General features: G+C 40.5%; 1 protein-coding gene across 6 annotated transcripts in view; it reads left to right on the top strand.

Moving 5' to 3' along the window:
• inpp4ab (inositol polyphosphate-4-phosphatase type I Ab) overlaps positions 1–16700 on the top strand; it is a 135021-nt gene that overhangs the window by 65825 nt on the left and 52496 nt on the right. For 5 of the 6 annotated variants that reach the window (XR_010013161.1, XM_062997662.1, XM_062997664.1 and 2 more), the window contains exons 3-12: positions 202–246; positions 690–808; positions 1393–1509; positions 6347–6426; positions 6543–6654; positions 6758–6848; positions 7480–7627; positions 9802–9932; positions 10033–10137; positions 12373–12481. Coding sequence is in view for 5 of the 6 variants with exons in the window: in XM_062997662.1 (XP_062853732.1) it covers positions 202–246; positions 690–808; positions 1393–1509; positions 6347–6426; positions 6543–6654; positions 6758–6848; positions 7480–7627; positions 9802–9932; positions 10033–10137; positions 12373–12481 (1057 nt within the window). In the remaining variant the exon portion in view is untranslated. Of the gene's footprint in view, positions 1–201; positions 247–689; positions 809–1392; positions 1510–3735; positions 3848–6346; positions 6427–6542; positions 6655–6757; positions 6849–7479; positions 7628–9801; positions 9933–10032; positions 10138–12372; positions 12482–16700 lie in introns of those variants that run through there. The other variant, XM_062997666.1, reaches the window with a different exon arrangement.

The following is a 16700-nucleotide window of genomic DNA, read 5'->3' on the forward strand; positions in this document are numbered from 1 at the left end:
TACCACTGTGCCACCTGAACACCCTACTCGTTTTATTACAATGTAAATGAAAACTATATTATCCTTTCTTAAACAGTATTTACATTTATTATAATTTTCTTTTAATGTGCACAGAGTACATTTGGTGTACTACCTGAGGGTACTACAGTTAGTACACTTTATCATCTATATTAATAACACCTCTCATACTCTTTCCTCTAGGAAATAACCAGGACCCAGATGAACCTGTATTGGAGTTCAGCCTCGGTCAGTGCCTATTTTGTGTCATAATGTAAAATAATACCATGATTTGCTTTTCTCACTTGCAACAAAGGTCACGGCTAGTCGACCATTAGCCGACCCATTAAGCGTGAGTGCAGGCCTTCATCTCTCAGATGTGTCACTGATGTCTTAATGGATGCACTAGTTTCCAGAAATGGAAATTTCAGTCTATTTCAGTCTGTGCAGAATATTTATGCAGTATGTGATTGTAATATGTGTATATACTATGTCAGCGGTACTGCTAGGCTAAAAGCTTCTGTGTTTGGCTGAGATTTAGCCCCTGTGCTCTGCTTCATTTTTCTCTACAGAGCTAAATACAGTCTGAACACGGTCATTAAGAGCCGTGTTGGCTTTGTATATTCTGGACGACTTCTGGAAAAATGTGACCCTGATGTAACCTCTGTGTGTGTGTGTGTGTGTATGTGTAGCCTGCAGTGAGCTGACTACTCCATCTCTCGATCGTAAACCCAACAGCTTTGTCACTGTAAGCTGTACAACACCACCTCAGGTCTTCTGGACCAAGCATGCACAGACAGAAATCATTGAGGTAATTACTGCACCCTCATCAAATATTAGTCATTCTTTGGGGGCAGGCATTGCATTGTGTGTGTGTATGTGTGTTTCATTTTTTTTCTTGGAAAATACAAATATAATACACTATTAAAGATAGCGTGCGCCGCTCAGGTGGCGCAGCGTTAAAACATGCTAGCACACCAGAGCTGACATTTCGAACTCGTTGGTGCGAAACTCAGCTCTGTCATGCTGGCTGCTGCACAGAGTCGAGGAATAATGCGTTGATCAGGGTGTGGCTCTCTGTACACAAAGCTGATCTGCATATGAACTCACCACGTGTAGGTTAAAATATGCAGTCGGCTACTGCACACGTCTCGCTTTCCTCAATCAGAAGTGTACATAGTGCACAAAAGTACTAGCTACATGGTTAGTGTATTTAATTGAGATACAGTTTAGTACAGTGTTATTTGGGTTGACATTTATCTAGAGTTATTTATTAGTTTATTAATTTTGACCTACTTTACTTCTAGATTTGAATTGTGTGAGGGTAAAAACAATAAACAAATAACGCTTGCAGTTTCACTAAGTGTTGTGGGTAATATTGTAATATCTTTTTAGGGGACGATGAATCCCAGTTTCCTCAGCAGCATGGCTTTCTTCCAGGACTCCTTTATCAATCCACAGACACAGATCAAACTATCTGTATATGACGTGAAAGACCGCTCACAGGGCACGGTAAGAACCGAGCACATAACAAATGCACTATATGGCTAAAAGAATATGGACACTTGTGTTTCAGGCACACTGGTTGCTAACAAGTGTATGTAAATTGGAAGTCAATTATATAAAATAAATAATATGCCTTTAACTTTGTGGCAGAAGTTTGGGGAAGGCCCTTTTGGGTTCCAGTTTGACTAAAGCCATGTGCACAATGCAAGGTCCACAAAATATGTTCTGACCTTAACCCCAATAAACAACCTGTGGTCATTTGCAAGATTTCTGTAACGGGGCAAGTCACACCTAGCAAATGAAGCATGAGGGGAAGCCTTGCACCTGCAAGAATTAAAAAGAACCCCGGTGCAAGATATTTAACCAAGGTAGAACAATACTTTGGCTTAAAAGCAACTAAGAGAAAGACAATTGCAAATAATTAGGGATGTAACGATGCACCACAATACAGTTAATAACCGATTCAAAAATTCCACAATTCAAATCGGTTTACATGTATAATGAATCGATATTCACTTTAAACAGCAGAGGGCACTGGCGCTATACACCTTGCCTGGTTGACGTCACTGGCGCTATACGCCTGTTGCCAAATTCGCGGTTTTTCATCCAAATTGGGCTTAATTCAAAATTGTTTTGCATAGTTTGTACCTACCTCAGAAATAAAAGGGCGTTCATTATTTAGATAAAAAAAAAATGATCACAAATACAGGATTCTTTTTCTTTTTTTAAGAGAAATAATAAAAAGAAACTTTGTCATAATTTGTCTTCAATTTCAGTTTAAAAAATCTTGAAAAAATTTTATCGTGAACCCAATATTGTGAATCGCATCACATCGTGGGTAGAGTGTATCGTTACATCCCTACAAATAATAATAAATAAATGAATAACTGAAACAATATAAGAAATGAACTTTTGCCTACATACATACATACAAGCGTATCTGTATTTTTATACAAATATTACAACCCCAAATCAGAAAAAGTTGGGACAGCATGGAAAATACAAATAATAAAAACACAGAGTTTCTTACATTTACTTTGACTTTAATTTTATTGCAGACAGGTTGAACCCAAGATATTTAATGTTTTGTCTGCTCAACTTCATTTCATTTATTAATAAACATCCATTGCTGCATTTCAGGCCTTCAACACATTCCAAAAAAAGTTGGGACAGTAAAGCATTTACCACTTTGTAATGTTGCCATTCCTTTTCACCAGACTTAAAAGACGTTTTGGCACCGAGGATACCAAGTGATTTAGTGTTTCAGGTTTTATTTTGTCTCATTCTTCCTGCAAACACGTCTTAAGATGTGCAACAGTACGGGGTCGTCGTTGTCGCATTTTTCGTATCAAAATTCTCCACACATTCTCTATTGGGGACAGGTCAGTACTGCAGGCAGGCCAGTCCAGTACCCGTACCCTCTTCTTCTGCAGCCATACCTTTGTAATGTGTGCAGCATGTGGTTTTGCATTGTCTTGTTAAAAAATGCTGGACGTCCCTGGAAAAGATGACGCTTTGAAGATCTCAATGTACTTTTCTGCATTAATGCTGCCATCACAGAAGTGTAAATGACCTTTGCCAAGGGCACTGACACTCCCCCATACCATGACAGACCCTGGCCTTTAATTTTCTCACGCAATTGTTGACAAACTGGAGATCCTCTGATCATCTTTGCTCATCAAAGACCCAGCCTTTCCTGGATGCTGCTTTTGTACCAAACCATGATTACAATCACCTGTTGGGAATCACATCATTATTTAGTTTTTTCACCTCATTACTAGCCCTAAATTGCCCACGTCCTTTTTTTTTTTGAAATGCGGGAGTGGATGTTTAGTAATAAATGAAATGAAAGTTGAGCAGATAAAACATGAAATATATTGGGTTCAAACTGTCTGCAATCAAATAAAAGTCAAACTAAATGTAAGGAACACTGCATTTTCCATACTGTCCCAACTTTTTCTGATTTTAGGTTGTAGATTTACACATACACTACATGGTCACACATGTGCTTACAGATTAAAACTGACAAATGTTTGAGAGGAATTGATAGAATTGATAATACAGAGGAGCGCTGTGTTACAAAATGCAAAAACTTTTAATAGAGTTTCATGGATTAAGTTTCATGGCTGATGCAAAATCAAGAGCACCCTGCGTAATGCACTGTTGTGTGTAGTGTCGCCAACGGTTGTGTCCGATGGGTAATCGGGCTGCCTGCTACGGCTCGACCATCCACTGCGTGGACCGAGACCGGCTTGGTTAGCGGTTGGACCTCTATCCCCAGCCTGCGTACCAGATGGATGTCCATGAAACTCTCCACCGCCCCTGAATCCACACAAACCCTCAGGTTAATGTCCCCTAAACACCGAAGACAACCGGGCCGATAGAAACAGGCCCTGACCAGGGATGTTAGTTAGGCCCTCTCTCGACTCCCTGGTTCGAGAGCGGCCTACCTGTTTAACGGTTGCCGGGGTCGGGAGAGTGGACCTGATGCCGGAACGGCGTCAGGTCTTGTCGACCCTAGCTGCATGGGTTCGGGATCCGGGTCGGGCGGAGAGGCTCTAGGAGGAACCTGCGAGCGGACGAACGGAGGACAGGTACTCCGTTCTCGCGCTCGCTGGCGAAGACGGGTGTCAATAGACGTGGCCAGCATGTAAAAGGCCTTAAGGGTAGTAGGAGGGTCCCTTGTGGCCAGCTCATCCTTAACCCTACTAGATATGCCACGGTGAAAAATGGCGGTAAGGGCCCCCTCATCCCAACCACACTCTGCTGCTAGCGTTCGAAACTCAATAACGTAGTCAGCTACTGATCGACCACCTTGGGTGAGCTCGAGTAGGCGTGGTCCCGCCTCACGGCCCCCCGAAGGGTGAAAAAAGGTCTCCTTAAGGGCTTCCTTAAAAGAGCTTTAAGATGAGCATTCTGGAGCATTTTGCTCCCAGTGGGAGGTAGCCCACTCTAATGCTCTGTCAGTCAAAAGGGATATGATGTAGGCAACCTTTGAACGTTCAGTGGGGTAGCGAGAAGGTTGCAGTTCAAACGCTAGTGAGCACTGAAGGAGAAATCCACGACACCTCTTCGCCTCTTCGAGGAGGGATGGAGGTGTCGCGGGTTCCAGACTCCCCAGAGTGGGTCACGGGATTCGGGCTGGACTCCGAAGTTGGCGGACGCTGGGTGAGCGCTGCTACCCGCTGTGCCAACTCGTTGATTGCCACCTCATGTCTGCCCAACGCCACTCCTTGGTGACGTAGCACGTCTGAGAGGGGTGGAGACTCTGCTGAGTACATTACACCTACGAGATTGTCCTGACCTGTCCAAATTCAAGTCACTTCTCAAAACTCATCTATTCAATATGGCATTTAACTTGTAACAACACGAAATAAATGCTTTTATTTTTGCTATTCTTTTTAATAGTTTTTATACTTAGATCACGACAGAAATGTGAAGTCCTAGATCCTAAAACTTGTAAAGTTTTCAGTTTCCTGATTGCATGTAAATCTGTCCTGTTTCTGTCTAATTTTAAGAAATTGTTCTATATTTGTTGTTCTCTCTCATAATTTAGCTAATTTTTAATGAACTGTCTTATGCTGCTCTCTTTGTTTTTATCTTAATTATTCTTGATGTTGATGTACTATTTTGATTTTGTACTATGATTTGTATGGTGTATGTACGTATTTGTTTTGATTATTTGTCTTATGTAAAGCGTCTTTGAGTATCTTGAAAAGCGCTATATAAATAAAATGTATTATTATTATTATTACATTACTGGTCGCACCTTTCTGTCACGTGGGGAAAGGAGAACTTAAACGCAGAGATACAAAATAAATAAAATAGTTTTATTTTTAAATACAAATGAAAAGAAAACAGAGAAAAACAGAGAAAACAAAACCAATCGGAAACTCCGATGGAAGCTGCAGAAAACGAAAACTGAAAAAGAGAAAATAATAAATGCTGGACGCGAACCCCGGTCGTCTGGGTGGAAGCCGGGTGCGTTGTCACCGCGCTATTGCAGCGCTGGTGAAAGAGAGCAAAAAAGCGCTATTAGCGCTGTAGCAAACTGACGCGGGCAGGAGAATCTCCCACCGCACACTAGCCCCTGCACAGCGGTAGGCAAGTGTAGGTAGCGATCGGCGTGTACTTCGCTGAGGGTCGCAGCTGAGGAAGCGCACCGATATGAAAAGAGAGAAAGTCAACAGTTCAGTTAGGTAAGCACAGAGGTGCGGATTCGAACCGAGGACGCTGGCGCAGGAATCGAGCGTTTAACGGCGTCGCCACCCAGCGGTTCCGGAATCCAATAACAACAATGATTCATAGCACTATAGCGGTAAATGCAACAAGCGCTACAGCTTGCTGCCCAACAAGACCGCTAATGCTAAATGCTAAACGTGTAAACAATAGCAGCGCGAGGGCTGCACGGCGTCGCACCACACTAATCCTAGAGAGGCAAAAGCAAAAGACTAGCTACCTCGACCTTGCGGTCTACACACCCGAATGGCCTTATGCCACCAGGGGTACCGTCTAGCCCTATAAAGGAGTGTGGACGAGCTGCCACTTGAGAGCGAGAGAACAAACAAAAGGTGCGACACCCGCTGCTGCGCGGAGCTGGCTTAAATAAGCCAGCCCACAGCTGCGGGTGATCAGCCCTAATTAGTGGACCCACTACTTACGGCCTTTGTTTTCTGAGCTCTGTAACGCCTGCTTTTCCGGGAACCCGGGGCACGTTCACCAGCTACCGCAGGCAACCTAATAAGATGATTTTCTTCAAAACTTTTTGGGTGAAAATAACTCTCTCTCTCTCTCTCTTGTACTCTCTCTCTATCTCTCTCTATCTCTCTCTCTCTGAGTATAGATGTATTTATTGGGCTCAGCAATGTTTACAGTAAAAGAACTACTGCAGGACAAAAACCACATCCTTCAACTGCCACTCAGGTTTGACCCTTTTATGTGAACTATAATTTATACAGTACCTTTCCAAAATCCAAAGACACTTCGCATTGATTAAATTTCCAACCATTAAGCTGTCCATTATTTTCTTGATCCCTCAGCTCAGCAGAGAACACACAGGTAGGAAAGATCAAAGTAACTGCCTGGCAGCTGGAGGAAAAGAGAGACCAGCGGGCACCACTAACCCGACTACCCGACACCATCAATGGCAGGGTGAGTCCTCAGTGCATCTTGGGGCTCCAGAGTCCTGAGACAAAACATTTATTCCACAGCAACCTGCAAACCTCATTTGCATTTGTGTACGTTTTCTCTACAGACGGTTCTTGCTGTTGATGAGAGTTTAACAGAGTCAATGGGAATTCGAGCCAAATATGCATCTTTAAGTAAAGACACACTTCTGAAAACAGGTATAAATAAAACCTTTCCTCTGCTTACTTACTAAACCAGTCAGAAGAAAGTGTAAGAAGAGTTGAAAGACTGTACATTTACATTTTCAGCATTTAGCAGACGCTTTTATCCAAAGCGACTTACACAATGAGCGGAACATGATGAGCAATTGAGGGTTAAGGGATTTGCTCAGGGACCCAACAGTGGCAACTTGGTGGTGGCGGGGCTTGAACCGGCAACCTTCTGTTTACTAGTCCAGTACCTTAACTACTGAGCTATCACTGGCCGTATGCAAAATGATCTTAGCAAAGAGTCACATGTAGTAAATATAGCATTGTATGTTATGATTGTAGCGGATTACGGTGTCATGCCAAGCTGCCATGCCATTATGTGCCAGCAGGGGATATGGAGCTGCAAATGACTTTTTTTAATCTGCATTTTAAGTGCAGTCTCTGCACCTCATAAAGCATTTGCTGCAGCCAGTAGGGGTCCTATACTTGTGGGGTGATTGCATGGCTACTTAAGTCCAGGGTCAGAACTGATGCAGAATTCTTTTAAGCGTGGATTTTGTCAAATAAATTCCTATTAATGTTAGCCTCATTTTAAAAGCAGTCCTTAAAAATCTAAATTTTTTCTTAATTTATTTGTCAGTTTTTGGGGGAACTATGTCTCGTATGTACCGATTCCCCACTACTGATGGAAACCAGCTGCGCATTTTGGAGCAGATGGCAGAAAGTGTGCTTTCCCTCAACGTCCCTCGTCAGTTTGTTAAACTGCTGCTGGAAGAGGACGCTACAAGGTATGTCTATATATGGTTGATAGATATCGATATAGATATATACAGTGTATCACAAAAGTGAGTACACCCCTCACATTTCTGCAAATATTTCATTATATCTTTTCATGGGACAACACTATAGACATGAAACTTGGATATAACTTAGAGTAGTCAGTGTACAGCTTGTATAGCAGTGTAGATTTACTGTCTTCTGAAAATAACTCAAAACACAGCCATTAATGTCTAAATAGCTGGCAACATAAGTGAGTACACCCCACAGTGAACATGTCCAAATTGTGCCCAAATGTGTCGTTGTCCCTCCCTGGTGTCATGTGTCAAGGTCCCAGGTGTAAATGGGGAGCAGGGCTGTTAAATTTGGTGTTTTGGGTACAATTCTCTCATACTGGCCACTGGATATTCAACATGGCACCTCATGGCAAAGAACTCTCTGAGGATGTGAGAAATAGAATTGTTGCTCTCCACAAAGATGGCCTGGGCTATAAGAAGATTGCTAACACCCTGAAACTGAGCTACAGCATGGTGGCCAAGGTCATACAGCGGTTTTCCAGGACAGGTTCCACTCGGAACAGGCTTCGCCAGGGTCGACCAAAGAAGTTGAGTCCACGTGTTCGGCGTCATATCCAGAGGTTGGCTTTAAAAAATAGACACATGAGTGCTGCCAGCATTGCTGCAGAGGTTGAAGACGTGGGAGGTCAGCCTGTCAGTGCTCAGACCATACGCCGCACACTGCATCAACTCGGTCTGCATGGTCGTCATCCCAGAAGGAAGCTGACGCACAAGAAAGCCCGCAAACAGTTTGCTGAAGACAAGCAGTCCAAGAACATGGATTACTGGAATGCCCTGTGGTCTGACGAGACCAAGATAAACTTGTTTGGCTCAGATGGTGTCCAGCATGTGTGGCGGCGCCCTGGTGAGAAGTACCAAGACAACTGTATCTTGCCTACAGTCAAGCATGGTGGTGGTAGCATCATGGTCTTGGGCTGCATGAGTGTTGCTGGCACTGGGGAGCTGCAGTTCATTGAGGGAAACATGAATTCCAACATGTACTGTGACATTCTGAAACAGAGCATGATCCCCTCCCTTCGAAAACTGGGCCTCATGGCAGTTTTCCAACAGGATAACGACCCCAAACACAACCTCCAAGATGACAACTGCCTTGCTGAGGAAGCTGAAGGTAAAAGTGATGGACTAAACCCAATTGAGCACCTGTGGCACATCCTCAAGTGGAAGGTGGAGGAGTTCAAGGTGTCTAACATCCACCAGCTCCGTGATGTCATCATGGAGGAGTGGAAGAGGATTCCAGTAGCAACCTGTGCAGCTCTGGTGAATTCCATGCCCAGGAGGGTTAAGGCAGTGCTGGATAATAATGGTGGTCACACAAAATATTGACACTTTGGGCACAATTTGGACATGTTTACTGTGGGGTGTACTCACTTATGTTGCCAGCCATTTAGACATTAATGGCTGTGTGTTGAGTTATTTTCAGAAGACAGTAAATCTACACTGCTATACAAGCTGTACACTGACTACTCTAAGTTATATCCAAGTTTTATTTCTATAGTGTTGTCCCATGAAAATATATAATAAAATATCTGCAGAAATGTGAGGGGTGTACTCACTTTTGTGATACACTGTAGATATAGATAGATATAGATATACTTTATTTGTCATATATATATATATATATATATATATATATATATACTGTGTACAGTACAATGAAATTCTTTCTTCGCATATCCCAGCTTGTTTGGAAGCTGGGGTCAGAGCGCAGGGTCAGCTATCGTATGGCGCCCCTGGAGCAGACCGAGTTAAGGGCCTTGCTCAAGGACCCAACAGAGCCTGGATTTGAACCGCCAATCTTCTGGTTGATAGCCCAAAGCTCTACCAACTAGGCTACCACTGTCCCTAAAAGTGTTGCTTATGTCTAGTTATGTCTAATTATGTCTAGTTATGTAATATTCCACCCATGCTGCCCATGTGCCGGAGGGGGCGTGGGTTAGCTTAGTTCTCCTCAATCAGAACTGGGATCGGCATTGGTGGAGAGGAAGCATGACACAATCTTGGACGCGCTTAAAGGGAGAAAAAATAAATAAAATAAATAAAAATAAAATATAAGAAAAATGATGTGTCTTTAAACAAAATTTAATAATGTTAAACATATCTGTTCACAGGGTGAGTGAGTTGGAAGAGTTAGGAGAGTTGTCTCCATGCTGGGAGAATCTCCGGCGGCAGATTGTAACACAGTACCAGAGCCTAATTCTTACCTATCAGGAGACGCTTAAAGACCTGCAGGACTACAAGGGTATGAAAATATTCTGCAAATAATCAGGTAGTATAGCTATAACACTGTATTTGCTTTTATGTAAGTAGTTTATGGAGTTTTCTCTCATATTCTTGCCCAGGCCCCTTGTTTAAAGCCAGTAACTTAAAAGCAGAGAGGAAGTTGGAGTTCATGTCCACTAACCTCCATGTGCAGAGAATGAGAGTACAGGATGACTCTGGGTTTGGTGAGACGTCTACTTACTTTACTGTCAAACTGTCCTGTATTACTACTATTATTGCTACTAGTAACCTACTACTACTACTACTATTACTACTACTTTCTAGTACTGTAATAGTAAAACAGTTTAATTACTTACATACTAGTATAATAATAAATTATATATTTATATTTTAAGGCTACTATTACTGTTCCGTGCTATATTTGTAATTCTATTACTTTGTTCTACTGTTAACGTAGGCTATACCATAATAACAATTATTACTACCACTATTACACTGTACTACTATTACTTTAGTATATACTGTGACACATTACTCATCTTCAGAAAAGTTGGGCATTTTCTAAAAACTCAGTAAGAACTAATTTGTTAAATCGCTTGAATTTCTATTTAAATGATAAATGTACAATGAAATCATTTAAGTGTTTTCACTTGCAAACTTAATTATATTTTGTATAAAAACAATAGCATGTGACATTTGCTACACACTCAAAATAACAGAGGCAAAATAAGACTACGGTTACACTGTTCAAGTACAAGAAACAGTGTTCTGGAAGGTTCCACAATTAGCAGTTTAACTGATAACTGGTGAGATCATCAAGACTGAGTTTAAAAGCAGCATCCATCAAAGACTTAGTCTTTGCAGGTAAGGATGAATCGTGGTTCAACACTTTCACAGAATTGTCAGACAATTATTCTCAGTGCCAGATTGCAAAGAGGTCGAGGTCTTCTATCATGTATAGTTCATAATATTGTGACAAGATTCAGGGAGTCAGGGGAAATCTTGTTGCATAAAGGCCAAGGGCAAAAACTGCAACTAAATGTGCTTGGCAAGTGACATATGCTATCAGCAAGATGGCATTTTTTTCTAGAAACTCTATGTCTGTTTCAGCAGGACAATGCCAGGCCTTTTTCTGCAAGAATTACAACAGCATGGCTTTATAGACATAGTGTGCAAGTGCTTCACTGGAAATGAGTATTAAAAATGTATGGAGCACCATGAAGAGGAGAATCGGACAACAGCGATCATAGACTGTTAAGAAGCTCAAGTCTTGTATCAAGCAAGAATGGGCAAAAATTCCTAGTCTGTTTTATTCCTAAATGATTAAAAAAAGCATAATTAAATAAAAAGGTGATGTGACCCAGTGGTAAACATGCCTCTGTCCATTCTCTATTTGAGTAAGTTAAGTGAATTAGTTTTGTTATTGAAAACATTAAAAAAAATATTTTATTTGGTTTAAATAAATTAACAAAATAGAGGGGTTTTTATTTTTTTGCATTTTTTTAGTGTCCAAACTTTTCTGAAGACATTTGAGGAAGTTTGAAGACATTATTAAAACTATTAATACATTATACTACTATAACTACTAAACTATATACTAAACTATATACTACTACTGTTGTACTAAACAACTATTACAACTGTTGTACTAAACAACTGTAACAACTGTTGTACTAAACAACTTGTACTAAAACTATACAATAAAAACTACAATATTACTCCTCATATGGTAATAGTACAGTGGTACCTTGCAACTTGACACCCCTAAACTTGAAATCTTTAAAACTCGATGCCCTTCATCAAGAAATTTGTACCCTTAAACTTGACGTTTCCCTTAAACTCTGCCACTTTGTTTAGCGCTTGGCTTAAGCGGTGCGGTAAAACATCATCAAAGTGTGACTATGAGACTAATCTGCATTTGTGTGGAATAACCATCAAATTCACTCTGAAAGCGTCCACATGTATCTCTGTTTAGCTGATTTATCTCATGTTTCACTTGTTTTTACTGCTATAGTAGTAGTATCTTTACTATAATGCAAATACTACTGCATAATACTACTACTGATGTTATTTATTTTTAAGATAAATACAAGGTATCTAAAAACTTAAACTGTGTACATTCTGCAGAGCATGTAGTGTTTGTACTTCTGGTTTTCTGGTTTGTGTTCCTTGCAGACTGAGGGAAGTTTTAGAGCACTTATCACTTGTATGCGCACACACACACACCTCATAAATCGATAACCTTCAGCCTACTTTCTGAAGGCAACAGTGTTAAAAGTGTTCTTGCTCATCCAAACTGATTGTACAACCCCAGACATGGGTCACTGTTTATACTTTACATCTAGACACACACTTTCCCTTATAAGGAAACAGCTATCTGCTGATGTACCCCTGACAACACTGACCTACACTGGCTGATTTATCATTTCAACCATAAACATTGTTGTGTGTCTGTGTAGATCATACGTATGATGTTGTGACGATTGGTGCTCCAGCAGCTCACTGTCAGGGCTTTAAGAACAGTGGCCTGCGCAAACTCATCCAGAAATACGAAGAGGCAAAAAAACAGTAAGTGACTGATGATTGTCTAGTCAGGAAATATACAGTTTGTGTGTGTGTGTGTGTGTGTGTGTGTGTGTGTGTGTGTGTGTGTGTGTGTGTCTGTGTGTGTGTGTGTGTCATTCTACAGTACATAGAGGACAGGAAAGGAAAAGCATGTATCAGTGTGACGTTAGTGTATACACTGATCAGCCATAACATTAAAACCACCTCCTTGTTTCTACACTTACTGTCCATTTTATCAGCTTCACTTACCATATAGAAGCACTTTGTACTTCTACAATTACTGACTGTAGTCCATCTGTTTCTCTGCATGCTTTGTTAGCCCCCTTTCATGCTGTTCTTCAATGGTCAGGAATCTCCCAGGACCACCACAGAGCAGGTATTATTTAGGTGGTGGATCATTCTCAGCACTGCAGTGACACTGACATGGTGGTGGTGTGTTAGTGTGTGTTGTGCTGGTATGAGTGGATCAGACACAGCAATGCTGATGGAATTTTTAAACACCTCCTTGTCACTGCCGGACTGAGAATTGTCCACCAATCAAAAATATATCCAGCCAACAGCGCCCCGTGGGCAGCGTCCTGTGACCACCGATGACCAACTCAAACAGCAGCAATAGATGAGCGATCGTCTCTGACTTTACGTCTACAAGGTGGACCAACTAGGTAGGAGTGTCTAATAGAGTGGACAGTGTGTGGACACAGTATTTAAAAACTCCAGCAGCGCTGCTGTGTCTGATCCAATCATAATACCAGCAATACTGTGCTGGTCCTGTGGGGGTCCTGACCATTGAAGAACAAGGCATGCAGAGAAACAGATGGACTACAGTCAGTAATTGTAGAACTACAAAGTGCTTCTGTATGGTAAGTGGAGCTGATAAAATGGACAGTGTGTGTAGAAACCAGGCAGTGGTTTTAATGTTATGGCTGATTGGGTATATGTGGCGATACCTGTGTAGGAAGCAGTCTATGTGTGTACCTTTCATTTCATTTTTAGTATATTTTACTTGCTCTGTTACCATGAACCATGTGATAATGATTATTGTGTAGTGTTACTGTATTACCAGTGGAAGGTGACTGCCCTTATTGCTGCATTACTGCACTGCTTTGGTGCACATACTCTATTTGTGTTTACAGTGTCTTTACTGTGTCACAGTGAAGTTACATTGACTGTGTGTTTTTGTAACATCAGTATTATTAGTATGTTACTGTGACATTTGTGGGATGTTATTGTGTTGTCTTCAGTGTCACCGTGCTATTAATATAATGTTACAATAGCAAAACTGATATTATAATTATAATGGTAGCACTATACCAGAGGTGGTCAATTAAAATTTTTAAGGGGCCACATAAAAAACTGTTGTGGAGGACTGGACCAATAGGGAAAACTTAATTCTGCTCAGTATTTATTGTTTTATAATATTTTTGGTCAATGACTTAGTAATGAAATTCTTATAAGTTCATGTCTTGTTAAAACTCTACCGTCTCTATCAGTCGGACTGTTCTGCTTGCCAACAAATCACGGTGAAGCTGGATACACTCGCACACACGTAAATTTAAACTTATGTAAAATAAAAAATAGCGGTCCCTTTGAAATAAAATCAATCCTTTTGTATTGTATGTGTGATGTACATTTATTTACGTCTGATTTTTAATTACCACTGACCTCACACAGGCCAGTTGGGCGGATGTGGCCCACGGGTCGTTCAATGCCCAGGTGTGCTCTGTTCTGTCACTTTGGTGTCATGGTAGCAATTTTAGTGTGGTGATGTGAGGTGTGAGCTTTTGTTGCGTAATGTTACCAGCAGAGTTATTGGGTTCAAATCCTGGGCTTGGCTCACAAATACATGAACCTAGCCTTTGATTCTATGGGGGTCCTATGGGGTTCCTTTCGACTGATAAATGTCTTTACCCTGCCTGATAAGGCCAGTGTCTGCACTACGTCTGTAGCCATACACTCAGCTCTATTATACTTGAGCTCAGAACATTTTAGTAACTTTACAGCTTATGTCAAGTTCACACTACACGACTTTCCAAGTCGTCAGGTCGCTATACCGTTCACACTACACAACTGGATCTCTTGTAATCGGGAGTCTTTCAAGTCGTTGTGTATTTCACACTACACATCTGATTGGCGAAAGGGGGTTTCACACTACACGATCTATCACCAACTGGAATCGCAGGCGAGCTTCTCTGGTCTCCCAAACTACGTTCTGTCACGAAAACAAATGCGAGAAGTGACAAAAGGTTTAATGATACCACGTCCAAAAATGCACGTCAACAAGTAGCGAGCGATCAAAGTTTGTGCGCTGATGTGCAGCGTAAAAACAAAGAAGATAAATTAATGAATCTGAGAGGATTTGGCTATGCGAGCAGCATGGATTGTTCTATAGTGAGTTGGAGGTTAATAAATATTTTTTTGCAATGCAACGTTGGTGTTATGTTTCGTAGAGAACGATAAGGTCAGAAATACTGTAAAACTTGTGTGTGCAAATCTAGTGCTGACCAGTCGGCGAGCGAAAATCAGGGCAAAAATCGTGTAGTGTGAACTAGTCATTTGCTGCGTTCTAAAATCACATTAAACATATAAAAGGTAATGCTGCTAATAAAAAAACCTGTGACTTCTAACATAGCAGTATACACACAGTCTGCTCACTATTAGTGAGTTAGCACCTTTGTTGAGGATATTTTTTTATATGTTTTAGAGTAAATTATAAAATAAGAACAAAACCCCTTTGTGCTCTTTGAATAACATGCATACTGTTAGTGGCTTGATTTGAACACCATGCTTAAAAATTGTAATCATGTTATTTACATTTGCTCCCATAGTTGACAGTTGCTTTGAATATTACTGCATGATTATAGTTATTTTTTCCATTTTTAGTTCTTTGTCATATTGCTATTTACAGTTGGGCTGCTTCTTTGACAATGGCTGCTTTTTTTTTGTGATAGTGATATTTTACTTTAATTTTAATTTACTTTTTTGTTTTTTATTCAGCATTTATGAGGAGGAATGGTGAGTTTTATTTTATGTAGAATGTGTTTGTTCCCTGTTCGTGTTTTGTTGTTCACATCATATGTTTAAAATTCTGAGTTCACTACCAAGAAATGTTGTAGCTAAAAAGGCAAGTTTGTCAAACTATGTTAACTTAAAAAGAGTTAATGTTACCTAATGCACTAGGGACTATTGAATCAATACTGTGTGTGTGTGTGTGTGTGTGTGTGTGTGTGTAAAAAGGAGATTTGTGTCTTTAAATGCAAATGAGCTCTTCACTAAATTAGCTCTTGCACCCACCTGTCAATCAGAACAGAAAAGGTATTTGCAACTGTTCAAAATGTGTATTAACATATGTTTCTTTGACTTTAATTAATGTAGACACCCAGTCTAGTATATGGTGCTCAGGTGGGGCAATAGTCTGTTACACTAGCCATATGTCAAGGAGGTGGGTATGGGTTGCCAAAGCCCAGCAGGGTATTTCTGCTCTGCTCACAGTGTTTCCAGGTGAACCCTGACCAGGATAAAGCAGGAGGAAAATGAAATAAAATGAAAAAACTTTTTACTATTTTTTGATGAGGCTAAAGTATCTCATTCAGTTGTCCAGGCATCCATAACGCACCACCAGAGAGACCAGGGTTGTAACAAAAATCACAAAAACACAAGTACAAGACACTCAAGAAGTAAACATAAGAAACTTAACATTGGAAACTTAAGAAATCATAACTGAGACACTGTATGGCCAAAAGTATGTGGATATCTGACTGTGATCTTTGCTGCTTATCTCATTCCAAATGTGTATGAATGAATTTTTGTCTGTTTAGTCAAAAGAGAATGTAAGGTTAGATACTGATGTTAAACATTAAGTTCTAGCTTGTAGTCCTTGGTCCAATTCATTTCAAAAGTGTTTGGTGTTTCACTGTTTTATCTAAAATGTGAATATAAAGTAAAAATGTGACCACTTATTAAAAAATATCTATCTATTTATATAAAAAATTTAAAATCTGAATTTTATCTTGAGGATCTACGCTTATCAACAATATGTCAATCCAGTACTTTCTGATGCAGAGGAATTTAGTCAAAAATAATGGACGAGGTGAGGTTGTAAACAGAAAAGTTGCTCTAATATTTAAGCACACCTGGTAAAATGAATGTGTAGCTGCTGTACAGTGCAAGTCATACAGATCATACAGATATCTGAGGGTGTTGTTTGTTTTGTCTGTCTTATGCC

This window comes from Trichomycterus rosablanca, chromosome 6 (genome assembly GCF_030014385.1).
Source record: "Trichomycterus rosablanca isolate fTriRos1 chromosome 6, fTriRos1.hap1, whole genome shotgun sequence".
NCBI classification, from domain to species: Eukaryota; Metazoa; Chordata; class Actinopteri; order Siluriformes; family Trichomycteridae; genus Trichomycterus; species Trichomycterus rosablanca.